At 47.0% G+C, this 19,181-nt stretch overlaps 1 protein-coding gene across 3 annotated transcripts in view; it reads left to right on the top strand.

The window, feature by feature from the left end:
• LOC144480544 (RNA-binding protein with multiple splicing 2) overlaps window positions 1-19,181 on the top strand; it is a 136,794-nt gene that overhangs the window by 42,354 nt on the left and 75,259 nt on the right. For all 3 annotated transcript variants that reach the window (XR_013495684.1, XM_078200122.1, XM_078200121.1), the window contains exons 2-3: window positions 6,445-6,522; window positions 15,492-15,530. Coding sequence is in view for 2 of the 3 variants with exons in the window: in XM_078200122.1 (XP_078056248.1) it covers window positions 6,445-6,522; window positions 15,492-15,530 (117 nt within the window). In the remaining variant the exon portion in view is untranslated. The remainder of the gene's footprint in view (window positions 1-6,444; window positions 6,523-15,491; window positions 15,531-19,181) is intronic.

The raw sequence follows: 19,181 nt of genomic DNA, 5'->3' as shown, positions 1-19,181 counted from the left end.
CCTAGGTTCAATTCTAGACTTGGGTCGCTGTCTGTGCAGAGTCCACATGTTCTCCCAATGTCTGCATGGGTTTCCTCCCAAAAGATGTGCAGGTTAGGTGGATTGGCTGTGCTAAATTGCCCCTTAGTGTCCCAGGATGTATGGGATAGGGGAATTAGGGTGGCACAGTGGCTCCCTCGCAGTGTCAGGGACCCAGGTTTGATTCCGGCCTCTGCATTGTGTGGAGTTTGTACCTTCTCCCCATGTCTGCGTGGGTTTCCTCCAGGTGCTCGGGTTTCCTCCCACAGTCCAGAGATGTGCAGGTTAGGTTGGCTATGCTAAATTGGCCATAGTGTCAGGCAGATCAGCAGGGTAAATATGTGGGGATACGGGGATGGGGCTTGGGTGGGTTTGTGGCCAGTGCAGACTCAATGGGCCAAATGGTGGCCTCCTGCACTAAGGATTCTATAAACGTGGGATCACCAGGAAGGGGCCTGGGTGGAATGCTTGGCTGGAGAATTGATGCAGACCCAGTAGCAGCTTCCTGCATTATAGGGATTCTATGGTAAGATGTGGTATTTTGAGACTTCCCCCTGCAAAGTAGGATTTCAGCATGGCGTCCAATGAATGTGACAGTCATGTGGTTAAAATGCAATCGTTTATTTATCAGATACTGAACTGGCAACCTTCAAGTGTTAATACCTCTGCAGAGACACTAAAATGAAATTTGAATTCCCAGTGTCCATCCATATTCTGCACAAAACAGCCTTTGGCTCGTTATAGTTGATCCTTGACAGCTGTTTAATTTTACAATGGCATTAAAAATGTCTCAAGCCACAGATAAACTAGATGGGTATTTTGTTGCTGATGCCTTAATACCTTTGGTCAGAAGTATTTGCGCTAATTTGTGGGTGTGGGTTAACTCATTTGGCTAAATGTGATGCAGAACATGCCAGGTATAAATCAAAGCATTGTATATTATCAGTAATGAACCAGGGTGGCACAGTGATTGGCACTGCTGCCTCAACACCCAGGGTTCAATTCCCAGCTTGGGTCACTGTGTGTGGAGTCTGCACATTCTCCCTGTGTCTGCGTGGGTTTCCTCCATGTGAAATCATAGAAACTCTACAGTGCAGAAGGAGGCCATTCGGCCCATCGAGTCTGCACCGACCACAATCCCACCCAGGCCCTATCCCCACATTGTTACCCGCTAATCCCTCTAATCTACGCATCCCAGGACTCTAAGGGGCAATTTTTAACCTGGCCAATCAACCTAACCCGCACATCTTTGGACTGTGGGAGGAAACCGGAGCACCCGGAGGAAACCCATGCAGACACGAGGAGAATGTGCAAACTCCACACAGACAGTGACCCGAGCCAGGAATCTAATCCGGGACCCTGGAGCTGTGAAGTAGCAGTGCTAACCACTGTGCTACCGTGCCGCCCTTTTCCGTGCTCCAGTTTTCTCCCACAGTCCAAAAGACATGCTGGTTAGGTGCGTTGGCCATGATAAATTCTCCCTCTATGCCAATGGAATAGATTTAATGCCCATGCCAGCTAAGCTAGTTCATGGAGGCCTCTTGCCTACACTTGATGGGGCTACGTGACCAATTGTCACTCATGCAGAGAAAATGTCTGTAGCCCTTCTATAGTTTGTTACAAGTAGGCTTGTGTTAACACTGCAACGAAATTGCTGTGAAAATCCCCTAGTCGCCACACTCTGTACCGAGGGAGAATTTACCATGGCTAATGCACCTAACCACGTCTTTCGGACTGTGGGAGGAAACTGGAGCACCCGGAGGAAACCCGCGCAGACTCTGCACAGACAGTGACTCAAGCCAGGAATCTAATCTGGGTCCCTGGCACTGAGGCAGCAGTGCTGGGCCACTGCCACCCTGGTTCTGACTAATTAACATAAACCCCTCTATTTGTACCTTTTTTAAAAAGCCCCTCCTGAGGTGCCTACAAGATAGCTCCTGTCCTGAAGGTATTCAGAGAGGCTGCTATAACATCAGTGTGAATACCTCTGACAGACCAGCAACATGATCGGACTTCCCTCTTTCCATCTGCGCCTCCAGGCTTAACTAATAAACTATCCAGACCACATTTTGAAACAGAGCAATATCTTTAAACTCTATACACCCCTTGTATTGTCCTGGGACTTGGCTAATTTTTTTTCGTTTAACATGCTTCCAAAGTGTGGGTCAGCGTTTTGGTAAGTTACTGGATATGAGCAGACTTGAGCTGCTTGGCACTCGAGTAGCAGCCTCAGTAACTTGGTGTTCATTCGTGGTCTGCAAAGATGGTTAGACTATTTTTCTGTCACAAATGTGTTCAAAACAAAGTTGCGGTCCCTCTTCTCCAAGCAGCAACAAGTTACTGCCTTTGATTTTTCCCGTTGTAATGCATTCCAGCTGAACAGATGGGCAAGCAATTGGAATTTTTGTATAATCCGCAACACTGAATATTACACCGGCTTCAGCTGAGTATTCAGTCCAGCTTTTGTCTGGGAAGGTTTGGATGTGGCTGTGCTGGTCGCTTTTATTTCCGTTAAAGTACTGGATAGAAATGTGTAGATTCGATTCTAATTGCACTGCATACATAGCTCAGTTGGCTGGACGGTGGCTAGTTGTCGATGCAGGGTGACACCAAGAGCGTGGGTTCAATTCCCGTACCGGCTGAAGTCATTCTCCACCTTTGCCCCTGGCCTGAGGTGTGGTGACCCTCTGGTTACATCACCACCAGTCAGCTCTTTCCCCTCCCCCCTCCCTTGTCATGGGCCAGAACAGCCTATGGTCATCTGGGGCTATGGCAACTTCAAGGCCCTGCCTTCTCAACCGTGGCCCTGGCGGCCCTTGGCTTAAATCACCACCAGTCAACCGTCCCTTTCAAAAGCCTATGGTGTTCCAGGGCAGGGTGGGACTGTACAGTGGTTAGCACTGCTGCCTCACAGCGCCAGGGACCTGGGTTCCATTCCCGGTTTGGGTCACCTGGAGTTTGCATGTTGTCCCTGTCTGTGTGGGTTTCCTCCAGGTGCTCTGGTTTCTTCCCAAAGATGTGTGGATTGACCATGCTAAATTGCCCTTTGGGTCAGGGGGTTAGTAGGGTAAGTAGGTAGGGTTATGGGGGATGGGGCCAGGATGGGATTGGTCGGTGCAGACTCAATGGGCTGAATGGCCTCCTTCTGCACTGTAGGGATTCTATGATTGGGACTATGGCAACTTTACCTTTTCAGTGTGCGTTCTTTTGGAAACTATGTACTGCTTTTTGAGGTGTTGAGGGATCCTACGTATGTTTAGCTCTGTTTGCTTCAGTCTATGCAAAGACTTCATTTAATAAAATATTTCATTTTAAGATATTTCTGCCGATGTAACTAACTCTGCTAAGCTTAAAATTGACTACTGACTTGACTACATTTTAAAACTCAGAAGGCATGCTGGGTTAGCTGAAAATTGACCACATTCCTGAAAAGTACACAGCAAGAAAAACAAGTTTTGGTAACAGCAACTGCGAGACCTGTTTGTCAGACAGTCAGCTTGTGGAAAACACTTACAATAATGAGACAGGGTTGAGATGTTTTGGTTTGTGTTTGTGCTGTTTGTTCAAGCTCAGTTCAGTGTGTGATCAGTACAGGGACTGGCTCCACCACTGGTCTCGGACTTTTCGCCTTTTGTTTCTATAATTTAAGTTCTATTCAATAAAGAAACTCATTTAAACTCCATACTAGTTCTGTCCTCGTCTGCTCAAAGGAAGGAATGGACCCCACAGGTGGTGATACTGTGCCTTTTAAGAAATGTATTTGGGTCCTGTTTTTAGCACTTGCGTATCAGTGCCATTTTGTCTGGATCTGGCAGCCTTTTTGAGGTGATACTGTGCCTTTAGAACTGTATTTGGGTCACGTTTCTTGTGCAGGATGTGTTTTATTTAGCAGTTTGTGTATCGGTGCCATTTTTGTCAGGATCTGGCAGCCTTGTTACTACAGCAGCATAATTGATTTTAATTAATGTTTGTTAATATGGACACGGTTGTCTGTTTTCTCCTGGGTTTTTCCAGTGTGGGGGTTGATTGACAAGATCAGGTGACTAGAGGATCCCAGCTCAGTTGCTGTCTGGAATTGTAAAGAGTAGAAATAGCTTTGCTCGCTCACTCCAGTCTGGAGACTGGGACCTGCCAGAAACTAGGTCTCTTTGTTTTCTGAAGTCTTGCTGCTTGAAGTAGATATTTCTCTGGAGACTTGTATGAGTCAGAAGGCAGGTGCCTTTCTGTATCTGTACAGATTGAAATGTTGGAAATCTAGCATTCTTGTGAGCATATCTGTTTTTGGTGCCAATTGGTTCTGAAGTAGGATTTGTCTTTGGGGATATTGCTTAAATTGGATCTATGAGAACTGCAAAAAATTATACTTTGCAGGTTTAATTGGTAATTTTAACCATGTTGTTGAATAAAGTTTGTTTCAATAAAAAAACACCTAGTGGGTCAATAGAATCACACCTGGAGTGGAACGGCACAGTGCTTGGCACTGGTGCCTCAGCACCAGAGACCCAGGTTCAATTCCAACCTTGGGTCACTATGTAATCTGCACATTCTCCCCATGTCTGTGTGGGTTCCCTCCCAGGTACTCTGTTTTCCTCCCACAGTCCAAAGATGTGCAGGTTAGGTGGATTGGCCGTGCTAAATTGACCTCCGTGTCAGGGGGATTAGCAGGGTAAATGTGTGGGGCTACAGGAATAGGGCCTGGGTGGGATTGTGGTCAGTACAGACTTGATGGGCTGAATGACCTCTTGTACTACATTCTGTGAAACACCTTGCGCTCACACTAACGCCAAACCCAAATAAAGTTGGGGGTGAGGCTAACCTTGGGAGTTTCAGATCTGGTTCCTAACAGTGACTCGACTCATCCCCCGAGATACGTGGCAAAAGTGGTTCTGTCCAGAAAGGATGCCACCAGTGTCCCAACCACCTCGGAAATGAAGTTTCCTGCATTTCTGTAACCTGCCCCTATGTAGCTTTGCAGTTGCACATCTTTTGCGAGCCACAAGGAGTGTTAGTCTGAATCTGGAGGTGAAATGTGCTAACCTCCCCAATCCGAAGCGATGGCCTAGTGGTATGATTGCCAAACTGTTAATCCAGAAACTCAGCTAATGTTCTGGGGATCTGGGTTTGAATCTTGCCATTGTAGAAAAGTATCTGGCATTAAGTGTCCACTGATCATCATGAAACCATTGATTGTCAGGAAAAACCCATCTGGTTCACTAATGTCCTCTTGGGGAAGGAAATCTGCTGTCCTTACCCAGTCTGGCCTACATGTGACTCGAGCCACAGCAATGTGGTTGACTCAACTGCCCTCTGAAATGGGTGAGCAAGCCTCCGTTCAAGGGGCAACTAGGGATGGGCAATAAATGTTGACCAGCCAGTGACGCCTATGTCCCACGAATGAATTAAGAAAAAGATTGATCTTCTGTCATGCTGCTGGGCTTTATGTTCTGGGCTAGCCAGTTATACTTGGCATTTACAAAGTGGTGTCAACTTGATTCAGTGGGCACTGTTTGTGGGAATGTTGGCCACATGTTAGCCGTGCATTTGACATTCCATCTTGATGTTGATTCCAGTGCATCTTGAGATACCTGAACCAGATAGGGGTGCTTTTCTGGCCTACTTGGCATTGACTCTAATCTTCCTTCCTTTTTCTGATTCCAACATTCTGTGTAAAAACAGTACATCCATGTTCTGATCCACCAGCAAACCTTGTGACTTTAGCTGTGTACGGCAAATTTGAATCCACTGCCTTCCTGCACTTGTACAGTAGAGGAGAATCATGTACTAGTCTGAGTGGTGTGGCACAGTGGTTAGCACTGCTGCCTCACAGTGCCAGGGACCTGGGTTCAATTCCTGGCTTGGGTCACTGCCTGTGCAGAGTCTGCATGTTCTCCCCGTGTCTGGGTGGGTTTCCTCCCACAGTCCAAAGATGTGTGGGTTAGGTGGATTGGCCATGCTAAATTGCCCCTTAGTGTCAGGGGGGCTAGCTCGGGTAAATGGGATTATGGGAATAGGGTCTGGGTGGGATTGTGGTCAGTGCAGACTTGATGGGCCAAATGGCCTTTACTAGGATTGAGTGGGTGGCACAGTGGTTAGCACTGCTGCCTCAGTGCCAGGGACCCGGCTTCAATTCCTGGCTTGGGTCACTGTCTGTGCGGCGTCTGCACATTCTCCCTGTATCTGCGTGGGTTTCCTCCAGGTGTTCTGGATCCCCCTCAGTCTGAAAGACATGCTGATTAGGTGCATTGGCCATGCTAAATTCTCGCTCGGTGTACCTGAACAGGCGCTGGATTGTGGCGACTAGGGGATTTTCACAGTAACTTCATTGCAGTGTTAATGTAAGCCTACTTGTAGTCTGTGCCTGGTAGCTATAACTGGGAAGGTGGCAAGCATTTTTACTGAATTTTGCTGCTTTTTTTTCTCTTGTAGGTCCGTACACTTTTTGTCAGTGGGCTTCCCATGGATATTAAACCTCGTGAACTCTACCTTCTCTTTCGGCCATTCAAGGTAAGGATTGGTTAGCAGTGCATGCTGATGTAGGAATCCCCAAGTGTTGTCTCCCTCGGTTCTGCATTTGAGCAGCGCAAGAGTTTTGATGATTAATAGACTATGAATATTGGTCTGCACCTCTGACAATGAGTGGTTTATCACGTGACAATCTGTGGTAAACCAAAACTTAATCTCCTCCCCTCCTTCCCTCTGGTTACAGGCCCAGGTTTACTATAGAACTTTGGCACAGGGATCCAGGCTGATGTTTTGATGCTGCCATGGGAGTGCTGCAGTGTCAGGATTGCAGCCTGAGGCCCTGTCCTGCCCACCATAGAGTTTCTGCAGTGCCACTTGGCCCATCAAGTCTGCACTGACTCATGGTTAATCCATCTAACCTACACACCTTTGGACACTAAGGGGCAATTTAACATGGCCGATCCACCTAACTTGCACATCCTTTAAAGTGGGAGCCTTGATGTCAGGGGCAGTCAGTCTCTCCTCCCCTCTGGTGTTCAGCTCTCTTGTCAATATTTGAACCAAGGCTGTATTGAGCTCAGGAGCTGAGTGATGTTGGTGGAACCCCAGCCGAGTGTCACTGAGCAGGTTGGAGTTGTACGTGGCACAAAAAGATGGTTGTGGTTGTTGGAGGCCAATTATCTAAGACACCACAACAGGCGTTCCTCTGACTTGTGACCTCGGCCTAAAGATCTTCAGCTGCTTCATCCGTAACCTTCCCTCAAGGCCAGAAGTGGGGGAGTAACTCCTATTGGGATGGGCAATAAATACTGATCTAGCCAGCAATGCCTACATCCTGCAAATGAATAAAGTCCATGTCCAGTTTACGGACAATTTGCTTTCGGCTGATAAGTGGCAAGTACCAGGCAGCCATCTCTAACAAGAGAATCTAACCCATCGTCCCTTGGCATCCAATGGAATCTGCATCACTGACTCACCCACTGTCAATATCCTGGGGGTTACCGTTGACAAGAAACTGGACTAGCCATATAAATACTGACTACAAAGAGCTCAGAAGCTGAATCCTGTGGTGAGTAACTCCCCTCCTGACAGTCTGTCCTCCATCTACAAGGCAATGTGTGGTGGGATACTCTCCACTTGCCTGGATGAGTGCAACTCAACTCGGTAGCATCCTGCTTGATTGGCACCACCTTCAACATTCACTCCCTCCATCACCAACACTGGCAGCTGTGTGTGCCATCGACAAGATGCACTGCAGAAACTCGCCAAAGCTCCTTTGACACTACCTTTCAAACCTGCGACTTAACACCTAGAAGGACAAGGGCAGCAGATACTTGGGAACACCACCACCTGAAGGTTCCCCCTCGAGTCGCTCGCCGTCCTGACTTGGAAATATATGTTGGCTGTTCCTTCACTGTCACTGGGCCAAAATCCTGGGACTCCCTCCCTAACAGCACTGTGGGTGTACCTACCCCACATGACTGCAGCGGTTCAAGAAGGCAGCTCACCATCCAGGGGGAATTACAGATGGGATGACGGTGGTTAGCACTGCTGCCTCACAGTGCCAGGGACCCAGGTTCAATTACTGGCTTGGGTGACTGTGCAGAGTCTGCACATTCTCCTCATGTCTGCGTGGGTTTCCTCCAGGTGTCCAGTTTCCTCCCACACTCCAAAGATGGGTGGATTAGATGCAATGGCCATGCTAAATTGCTCCTTAGTGTCAGGGGGACTAGCTAGGGTAAATGCATGGGGTTATGGGGATAGGGCCTGGGTGGGATTGTGCTCCGTGTAGACTCGATTGGCCGAATGGCCTCCTGTGCTATAAGGATTCCATGACTCCAAATTCTGGCCTAGGCCAATGATACTTACCAGCAAATATTAACAAAACACCAGGCGGACAGCCTACCCTTAGCAGTATGTAAAAAGTTCAACCCAGTTGATTGGTCAGTATGCAAGTGGCTCTTGAAATTGAGTAAATTTTCAACATGATTTGATTCTGGAGTCTGAGGTTTACAGCATGGAAACAGGCCCTTCAGCCCAACTTGTCCATGCTGCCCTTTTTTTTAACCACTAAGCTAGTCCCGATTGCCTGCATTTGGCCCATATCCCTCTATACACGTAACTGTCTAAATGCTTTTTAAAAGACAGTTGTACCCACCTCTACTACTACCTCTGGCAGCTCGTTCCAGACACTCGCCGCCCTTTGAAACAATTGCCCCTCTGGACCCTTTTTGTATCTCTCCTCTCGCCTTTAACCTATACCCTCTAGTTTGAGACTCCCCTACCTTTTGGGAAATGATATTGACTAGCTGATCTATGCCCCTCATTCTTTTGTAGACCTCTAAGATCGGGCGGCATGTTAGCACTGCTGCTTCACAGCTCCAGGGACCTGGGTTCGATTCCCGGCTTGGGTCACTGTCTGTGTGGAGTTTGCACATTCTCCTCGTGTCTGTGTGGGTTTCCTCCGGGTGCTCTGGTTTCCTCCCACAGTCCAAAGATGTGTGGGTTAGGTCGATTTGGCCATACTAAAATTGCCCCTTCGTGTCCTGAGATGCGTAGGTTAGAGGGATTAGCGGGTAAATGTGTGGGGGTAGGGCCTGGGTGGGATTGTGGTCGGTGCAGACTCAATGGGCCCAATGGCTTCTTTCTGCACTGTCGGGTTTCTATGATCACCCCCAAGCCTCCTACACTCAAGGGAAAAAAGTCCCAGCCTCTCCTTATAACTCGGACATTAACATTTTAGGTACTAATTTCCTTTCTTAAAAAAACTACAGCTTAGCTTGAACTATGGTTTCCAGTAACAGCTGCCAATCTTGCACCATAGCTTGGCGCTGTATGAGCGTATTCAAATACTTTGTCCTTTTAACAAGTGCTTAACAGTCACTGTGGTCTGTGGGTTGAGTGGGTCCCTTGGCCACTTTCCTGATGACATTGTGCTGTTTCTCATTGACCAACTCCAGTTTTTAAAAAGAAATGCATCAAAGTAAACAATCTCAAAGGAAACTTAAAACATCCAAATAAAATTCAATTAAAGGATTGAGAGAGGCCTGGATAAAATACTCATAGAATCCCTACAGTGCAGAAGGAGGCCATTTAGCCCATTAAGTCTGCACTGACAACAATCCCACCCAGATACCCTCCCCATTACCCCATGTATTTACTCTGCTAATCCCCCGATGGTGGAATTTAGTGTGGCCAATCCACCTAACCTGCACATCTTAGTGTGGAAGAAAACCCATGCAGACATGGAACATGCAAACTCTGCACAGTCACCCGGGTCCCTGACGCTGAGGCACACCGCTAACCACTGCCACTGTGCTGCCATCTCAAGATGGTTAGTTGGTGCAGACTGAGCTCAATGTCCTCTTCTGCACTGTTGGGATTTCATCATGTGCCCACTATGCACGGGTCTACCTGCACCACAGACTACAGGGGGCTCAATACCATCACCTGGAGGGCAATGAATGCTGGCCTAGCCAGTGACATCCAATCCTATGAACAAATATTTAAAGAAACTCATCGCCAGCCCTTTAACAGCGTTGGGGGAAAAGTTAAACCCAGTTGGTTGGTCAGCATGCAAGTGGCAACAAAAAAAATCTTGTCAGTTCAGATAAAGCTCGGCACAACATCGTGGGCTGAAGGGCCTGTTCTGTGCTGTACTGTTCTATGTTCTATGTCTCTTTTGTGGTCTGTGAGCTGTTGGCATCTATCATTCAACCAACCATGATTGAATGGTGGAGTGGACGCGATGGGCCGAATGGCCTTACTTCCGCTCCTATGTCTTATGGTCTTATTCATTCTCAACCTGATGGCAGCTTCAAGATTTGGCCAAGTTGCAAATTGAGTACAGAAATCCTGAACTGTGGAGTCGCATTTAATGACCTCTGCACAGGTGATACTGGGAACCTGGAACCCACCTGGTCGGCACAATGGTTGGCACTGCTGCCTCTCAACACCTGAAGATTCCCCCTTCAAGTCACTCGCCATCCTGACTGGGAAATATACCGGCTGTTCCCTCACCGTCGCTGGGTCCAAATTCTGGGACTCCCTTCCCAACAGCACTGTGTGGGTGGCCCTACACCACATGGACTGCAGCAGTTCAAGAAGGCAGCTCATCACTGGGGGGGGAGCAATTGGGGATGGGCAATAGATGCTGGCCTAGGCCAATGACACCTGGGTTCGATTCCCGGCTTGAGTCATTGTCTGTGTGGAGTCTGCATGTTCTCCCCGTGTCTGCGTGGGTTTCCTCCGGGTGCTCCGGTTTCCTCCCACAGTCTAAAGATGTGCGGGTTAGGTGGATTGGCCATGCTAAATTGCCCCTTAGTGTCAGGGGGATTAGCAGGGTAAATGTGTGTGGTTACGGGGGATAGGGCCTGGGCGGGATTGGTTGATGCAGACTTGATGGGCCAAATGGCCTCTTTCTCAACTGTAGGCACTCCATGGTTCAGGCTGATTGATTCCCTGATGAACTTTCTCAATATGCTGTTAGAAGCCCCCATCAAAGTTGAACCGAGATGTAACCATTTCAAACACTGATCTGAGTCAGAATCACTGAACTGGCCCTCAAAAGCTCATTGTCAAATTTTCTTATTAATTGCTAATTTTATATTTATTGCACAGAAAGCAGTTTAGCTTATGTCTCCACTAGCCAAAAAAAAGCTATCCAAGTTTATTAGTGTCACAAGTAGGCTTACATTAACACCTCAATGAAGTTACTGTGAAAATCCCCTAGTTGCTACACTCCGGTGCCTGTTCGGGTACACTGAGGGAGAATTTAGTACAGCCAATGCTCCTAACCACGTCTTTCGGACTGTGGGAGGAAACCGGAGGAAACCCACGCAGATACAGGGAGAATGTGCAAACTCCACAGACATTCTCAGTGTCTGCGTGGGTTTCCTCTGGATGTTCTGGTTTCCTCCACAGTTAAAATATGTGCGGGTTAGGTTAATTGGCTATGGTAAGTTGCCCCTTAATATCAGGGAGATTAGGAGGGTAAATGTGGTGTTACAGGGATAGGATAGGACCTGGGTGGGATTGTCATCGGTGCAGACTCGATGGGCCAAATGGCGGCTTCCACTGTAGATTCTATGATTCTAACACCCTCTAATCCTTCTGCCTGTTTAAACATATTCATTCCTCCTGCATTCTCCTGCCCCCAACCCCTAAAGGGGCCCTATTGAGACCCATCGTCATTTTGTACTCAAATCTCCCCTCAACCACCTCTGCTGCCAGAAATCAGCCCCACTTCCCCAGCCCATCCAAACGTTCCTGATAACTAACTGTGTTTGCAATGCGTAACCCCAACCCTTGTGTCCTCCAACAGTGATTTGACGGTTAGGGAGTTTTTCACTCTGACTCCATGAGGATTATTAACATGAGTGATGACTTTGAGAATTTTAACATTCACTGCAGCTCCACACTGACATGGAATTCCCATTAAGAGAATCATTCCACAATCAATTGCAAGCTCAGAGGTAAAGCTTATTTTTGTCACTAGGTGAAGGACAGCACAGCAGTAAGCGCACTCTTCCTGACCACTGCCCAACTTGGACGCTGAAGCGGTCCATGTCCAAATGCAGCAAAGCCTAGCCAATGATTCCACTTTGGTATGGAGTCACTTGGCAGCCCAAACAAGTGCCAGGCAGCCATCTCCCAACAAGAGGATCTCACCATTACTCCGTTGCATTCAATGGATTACCATCACTGAATCCTTCCCACTATGACATCCTGGGGGTGACATAAGAACTAGGAGCAGGAGGAGGCCATCTGGCCCCTCAAGCCGGCTCCGCCATTCAATAAGATCATGGCTGATCTTTTCGTGGACTCAGCTCCACTTACCCGCCTGCTCACCATAACCCTTAATTCCTTTACTGATCAAAAATTTATCTATCCTTGCCTTAAAAACATTCAAATGAGGTAGCCTCAACTGCTTCACTGGGCAGGGAATTCCACAGATTCACGACCCTTTGTGTGAAGAAGTTCCTCAACTCAGTCCTAAATCTGCTTCCCCTTATTTTGAGGCCATGTCCCCTAGTTCTAGTTTCACCTGCCAGTGGAAATGACCTCCCTGCTTCTATCTTATCTATTCCCTTCATAATGTTTCTGTAAGATCACTCTTCATTCTTCTGAATTCCAATGAGTATAGTCTGTCTCTCCTCACAAGCCAACCCTATCCACTCTGGAATCAACCTCTCATCTGCACCCTCTGCAGTGCTAGTATATCCTTAAGTAAGGAGACCAATATTGTACACAGTACTCCAGGTGTGGCCTCACCAGCACCTTATACAGCTGCAACATAACCTTGCTGTTTTTAAACTCCATCCCTCTAGCAATGAAGGACAAAATTCCATTTGCCTTAATTATCTGCTGCACCTGCAAACCAACTTTTTGTGATTCCTGCACAAGGACACCCAGGTCCCTCTGCACTGCAGCATGCTGCAATTTTTTACCATTTTAAAAAATAGTCCATTTTGACCAGAAACTGGACTAACCACATACCATGGCTACCTCCTGGTTTCCTCCCACAGTCCAAAGATGTGTGGGTTAGGTTGATTGGTCATGGTAAATTGCTCCTTGGTGTCAGGGGGATTAGCAGGGTACGTATTTGGGGTTACAGGGATGGGGCCTGGGTGGGATTGTTGTCGATGCTGGCTGGATGGGCCAAATGGCTGCCTCCTGCACTAAAGGATTCTATGAAGAGCAGGTCAGAAGCCAGAATTCTGTGGCAAGTAACTCTCCACCTGACTTCCCAAAGTCCATCCATCTACAAGGCACAAGTCAGGAGTGTGATGGAATACTCCCCACTTGCCTGGATGGGTGCAGCTCCAACAATCAATAAGCTCGACACCATCCAAGACAAAGCAGCCCCGCTTGATTGGCACTCCTTACACAAACATCCACTCCCTCCACCAACACGTAGCAGCATCTACAAGATGCACTGCAGCAACTCACCAAGGTTCCTGAGGCAGCACCTTCCAAACTCATGACTGCTACCATCTAGAAGGACGAGGGCAGCAGATATCTGGGAACACCACCTGGAGGTTGCCCTCCCAAGTCACTCCATTTTGACTTGGAAACGTATAGGCTGTTCCTTCACTGTTGCTGGGGTCAAAATCCTGGCACTCCCTCCCTAACAGCATGGTGGGTGTACCTACACCGCATGGACTGTTGTGGTTCAAGAAGGCGGCTGGCCACCACCTTGAGAAATAAATGCTGGTTTAGCCAGCGACACCTACCTCCCATAAATTTAAAAGGAAACTAATTTGGGCTGTCATAGCTTTGTAAACTAGCAAATCGCAGCTCTGTGATGTATCCATAGGTTAATGTCTGCTGTATCACTACAGTAGTGATTCATGCTTTGGTAAGATTTTGTGGGTGGTTTTGACGCTCTTGCAGAAGATTAGTTCCAGTTGTACAATGGGAATGCCCTTTGAGCAACATTGGATTTGCAGTAGAGACTTGTGCTCTAAACTGAGTATCCCAGTCTAATTGGCTTTTTAAAAATTGCATTTTATCCTTTGACAAGTGAATCATCATTGAGTCTCCTCAGCAACCTCTGACACTTGGAATAGAATCCAAACCGTGCAGAGGGAGGCCATTCAGCCCATCTAGTCTGCACTGACCACAATCCGCCCCCCCCCCCCCCCCCCAACACTAAGGGTCAATTTGGCAGCCAATCAACCTAACCCGCACATCTTTGGATTGTGGAAGAAAACAGGCGCACCCGGAGGAAACCCACACAGACGTTGGGAGAACATGCAAAATCCACACGGTGACCCAAGCCAGGAATCGAACCTGGGTCCTTGGCACTGAGGCAGCAGTGCTGCCTAGGTTTCCCCTTTCTTCCCCACGCCCCCCCTCGTCTAAATCATTTAACAAGTCTCTCAACACCAGGTTAAAGTCCAACAGGCTTATTTGGAGTCATGAGCTTTCGGAGCACTGCCCCTTCAGGTGAGTGACTCACTGGGTCTGTTGTACATGTGACTCCAGAGCCACAGCAATGTGGTTGACTCTTAATTGCCCTCTATCACACTCCTGACTTGTGCCTTGTAGATGATGGCAGTAAATGTTGGCCCAGCCAGCGATGCTCACATGCTCTTGAATGAATAAACAAAAACTGGCCCACTAATTGTTTTCCAACCACTCCAACTTTGTTTAAAATAAGACCCTTCACTGGAGGCCTGAAATCTTCTGTCCTCGTTTGTGGCTCGAGCTATCCAGTGTCGCTAAAAGTGAATGGAGTTCGGCTGGGACTTGCTTGCAATGGATAAGACCAGAAAACCCTGCCTTAAGTCCCTATGCAAAGGGAGGCAATGGCCTAGTGGTATTATCACTCAACTATTAATCCTCAGCTAATGTTCTGGGGACCCGGGTTCGAATCCCACCACGGCAGATGGTAGAATTTGAATTCAATAAAAGATATCTGGAATTAAGAATCTACTGATGACCATGAAACCATTGTCAGAAAACCCTATCTGGCTTACTAATGTCCTTTTAGGGAAGGAAATCTGCCGTCCTTACCCGGTCAGGCCTACATGTGACTCTAGAGCCACAGCAACGTGGTTGACTCTCAACTGTCCTCCAAGAGCTACTAGGGATGGGCAATAAATGCTGGTTAGTTAGCAACACCCATGCTCCACAAATGAATTAAAGTCCCTACATGAAGACTCTGAACTCAATCATGCATGCAAAATTTGATTTTTTTAAAAAGCTGGTGTCTTCAGTTTAACAACTCTTGCTTGTCCAAAGTGGTTACTCTGACAGGCTAGAGGTGTGCACTCATCAGTTTAAATTCCAAGGGGAGCTTGGTTCTAAATCTCTCCACCTTCACTTTCCGATGGAGTTTTAACTTTTTTTGACTTTGGGATATCTGATATTGAATTTGTCTATTTCAATCTCGCTTGGTGCTAACTTCATCCAGTTATAACAGCGGGCTTCATTTAGAGATGCCACATGTGTTACATTGCAATAATGGAATTTTTACAATGTATTTCTTTATCTCCCCCACACAGGGATATGAAGGATCGCTGATCAAGCTCACATCAAAACAGGTAATGATTTTTTTCCATATGTAGATGTGAATTATTTTCTGCATGTTTCACTTTCTAATTTGATAAAACAAAGGTGAGGCCTTTGTGTAAAATGGGGATTGAGTTGTTATAATGCTCTGACTGAGATTACACCACTTGAAGCTATTGTAGTAAACCTACCTGCCATTCCAATGGGATAGTGTCTTGGTAGTGAAAATCCCAAGCATCTTGATTCAGTGTTGCCCAGTAAGAGTTTTGGCAGGTCTTGGGTGGATGGAAGTGTGAGGAGTGGACTGTTTTGTCATGAGGTGGCACAGTGGTTAGTGCTGTTGCCTCACAGCGTCAGGGACTTGGGTTCGATTCCAGCCTTGGGTGACTCTGTGTGGAGTTTGGACATTCTCTCCATGTCTGCGTGGGTTTCTTCCTACAGTCCCCAAGATGTGTAGGTTAGGTGGATTGGCCATGTTAAATTGTCCCTTTAGTGTCCAAAGCTAGGTTAGATGGGTAAGCCATAGGATGTGTGTGGGGTTACAGGAGGGGGAAGAGGGTAAGATGCTCTTTCAGAGCTGGTGCAGACTTGATGGGCTGAATGGCCTCTTCTGCATTGTTGGGATTCTATGATTTTGTTTAACCTATTTTAGTCACAATGTAGGCTTACATTAACACTGCAATGAAGTTACTGTGAAAATCCCCAAGTCGCCACACTCTGGCGTCTACTTGGCTACACGGAGGGAGAATTTAGCACGGCCAATGCACCTAACCAGCATGTCTTTCAGACTGTGGGAGGAAACTCAGGCAGACACGGAGAACATTACAAACTCCATGCAGACGGTGACCCAAGCCAGGAATCGGACCCAGGTCCCTGGTGCTGAGGCAGCAGTGCTTGCCACTGCCCCATGTGGGGTAACAAATGTTAAGACTGATGCCCAATGAGGTTGGGCAAGTTTCCATGTAGAGGTTTATGGACAAGGATTTTTGAATTTGTCGTTGATTTTTCTTAGTCTGTCGGACAGTGGGAGAGTTGGGGTTGAGGTGGGACAATTTTGGACCAGAGGGAGTTTAAGGGAGTGGGTTACAGATGGATAGTTCAGTGGCAGTCAATCTTGTGATCAAAGTGTTCTGAGGAAGGTTCTTTGTTATTTCACTAGGTATAAACTGTTTAACCACTAATCGTGAATGTTAAAAGCAAGATGTTTCTCGATTTAAATCCTCACAGTATGTGGGGAAGATGGTGTTTGGAAGTGTAGCCATGTTCTGGTTGAACAGCAGAGCAGGTTTGAGGGGCCGAGGGGCCGCCACCTGCTCCCATTTTCTATCTTGCATGTTTTAAGTGTTTTTTTACTGAGCTAGAAATGACTTGGACTTCGAGTTAAACAAGTTCAGTGACCAAAGTTCCATTTTTCTTTGTCCTGTCAGGGGATGTGGGTGTTGGCTGGGTCAGCATTTAATTCCATCTCATATTGCCCTTGAACTGAGTGGTTTGCTAGGCCATCTGATAGAATAGAATCCCAACAATGCAGGAGGCCATTCGGCCCATTGGATCTGCACTGACTCTTTGACAGATCTTACTCGGGCCTTCTCCCCTGTCTGATCCCTGTAACTGGGCACACTTACCATGACCAATCCACCTAACCTACACCTTTTGGATACTAGGGGGCAATTTAGCATGGCCAATCTAGCTAACCTGCATATCTTTGGATGCTAAGGGGCAATTTAGCATAGCCAGTCCACCTAACCCACACATCTTTGGAGCAGAGGAAACCGGAGCACCCGGAGGAAACCCACGCAGACATGGAGAATGTGCAAACTCCACACAGTGACCCAAGGCTGCAATCTAACCCGGGTCCTTGGTGCTGTGAGGCAGCGGTGCTAGCCACTGTGCAGAGGTAGTCAAGAGTCAACCACATTGTGGTGGGTTTGGGGTCACGTGTAGGTCAGACAGACCAGGTAAAGATGGCAGATTTTCTTCCCTAAATAACATTAGCGAAAGAACAGTGATTTAAAATGTTAAGACTTTCTGCTGCCAATTGTAAAAGCAGTGTATTCCACTACTAAACTGCAGGAATGAATTGGAAAGTATTTGTATCTAATGTGGTTTGTCAATCGTACTGTAGCCTCTTGATCTTGACACTAATGGATTCAGATATTTATCTGTAATTCCTTGAATGGAAGTAGTTGAGGCTGGACTGTACCTGGACTCTGAAGCCATCTAAAGTCAGCTGTAGCGGATCTGTGTGTGTGTTGCATTAAAGTTAATGAATGTATAACCTTTCTTTGACCCTGGAAACCTGCAGGGGGCTTTCTGGCACTCATTGAACAAGCCTGGCGAGCAGGGCAGTTGAGCAACAGAATTGTACAAGGTTTTTTCTGGCAAATGATTTCTTCGAATTAGTTCTTTAATATTGGACATGGACTTTGGGGCAGAAACATCTACGGAACTGCTCGCGTGTGTAACTGGACTCGTTGAGTTTCTGCTGTGCAGTGCTGATTTGGTTTAGTCCTTTGGGAACAATTTGACCAACTCAGGCAAAAGAAAGTTGGCGGGGGAAGAGGGGGCAATGAGTGAGAAACCTGGTTTCTGAACTTTTGTCAAACCCTCTCAACTGGTCATAGCCCTGGATTTAAAGTTTATTTATTAGTCACAAGTAGGCTTACATTAACATTGCAATGAAGTTACTGTGAAAATCCCCTAGTCGCCACACTCTGGCGCCTGTTTGGCTACACTGAGGGAGAATTTAGTACGGCTAATGCATCTAATCAGTGCGCCTTTCAGACTGTGGGAGGAAACCGGAGCAAACCCATGCAGACACGGGGAGAACTCCACAGACAGTCACCCAAGGCCAGAATTGAACCCGGGTCCCTGGCACTGAGGCAGCAGTGCTAACCACTGCCGCAGTTCAGATCGTTGAACTGTCAAGCTTTGAGTTTCTGCTAATTGTGCAGGCCTCGGCTGTAATATTCAGCTACATATGATGCAGAGATAACACTTTCAGGCGCCCTTGTATTCTCTTGCCGTAACACCCATGGAGCTTGTAAATGATTAGGTCATCTTCAGTTATTTTGATTGATTATTGTCACATATTAACATAGTGAAAAGTATTGTTTCTTGCGCACGACACAGACAAAACATACCATTCATAGAGAAGGAAAGGAGAGTGCAGAATGTAGTGTTAGTCATAGCTGGGGTGTAGAGAAAGATCAACTGAATGTAAGGTAGGTCCATTCAGAGGTCTGACAGCAGCAGGGAAGAAGCTGTTCTTGAGTCGGTTGGTACGTGACCTCAGACTTTTGTATCTTTTTCCTGATGGAAGAAAGTGGAAGAGAGAATGTCTGGGGTGCGTGGGGTCCTTGATTATGCTGGCTGCTTTTCCTGAGGCAGCAGGAAGTGTAGACGGAGTCAATGGATGGGAGGCTGGTTTGCGTGATGAACTGGGCTATGTTCACAACCCTTTGTAGTTGCTTGCGGTCTTGGGCAGAGCAGGAGCCATACCAAGCTGTGATACAACCAGAAAGAATGCTTTCTATGGTGCATCTGTAAATATTGGTGAGAGTTGTAGTGGACATTTAAAATTGGACTAATCATACTGGATTGGAACTTTTATCATGGATTAAATACTTTTTTTTGGACTACATTCTTGCAATTCCCCTGTTCATGGAAAATTTTGCATTTAT

The sequence above is a fragment of the Mustelus asterias genome, chromosome 29 (assembly GCF_964213995.1).
Source record: "Mustelus asterias chromosome 29, sMusAst1.hap1.1, whole genome shotgun sequence".
Lineage (NCBI taxonomy): Eukaryota > Metazoa > Chordata > Chondrichthyes > Carcharhiniformes > Triakidae > Mustelus > Mustelus asterias.
This window is presented reverse-complemented; position numbering and strand designations above follow the sequence as displayed.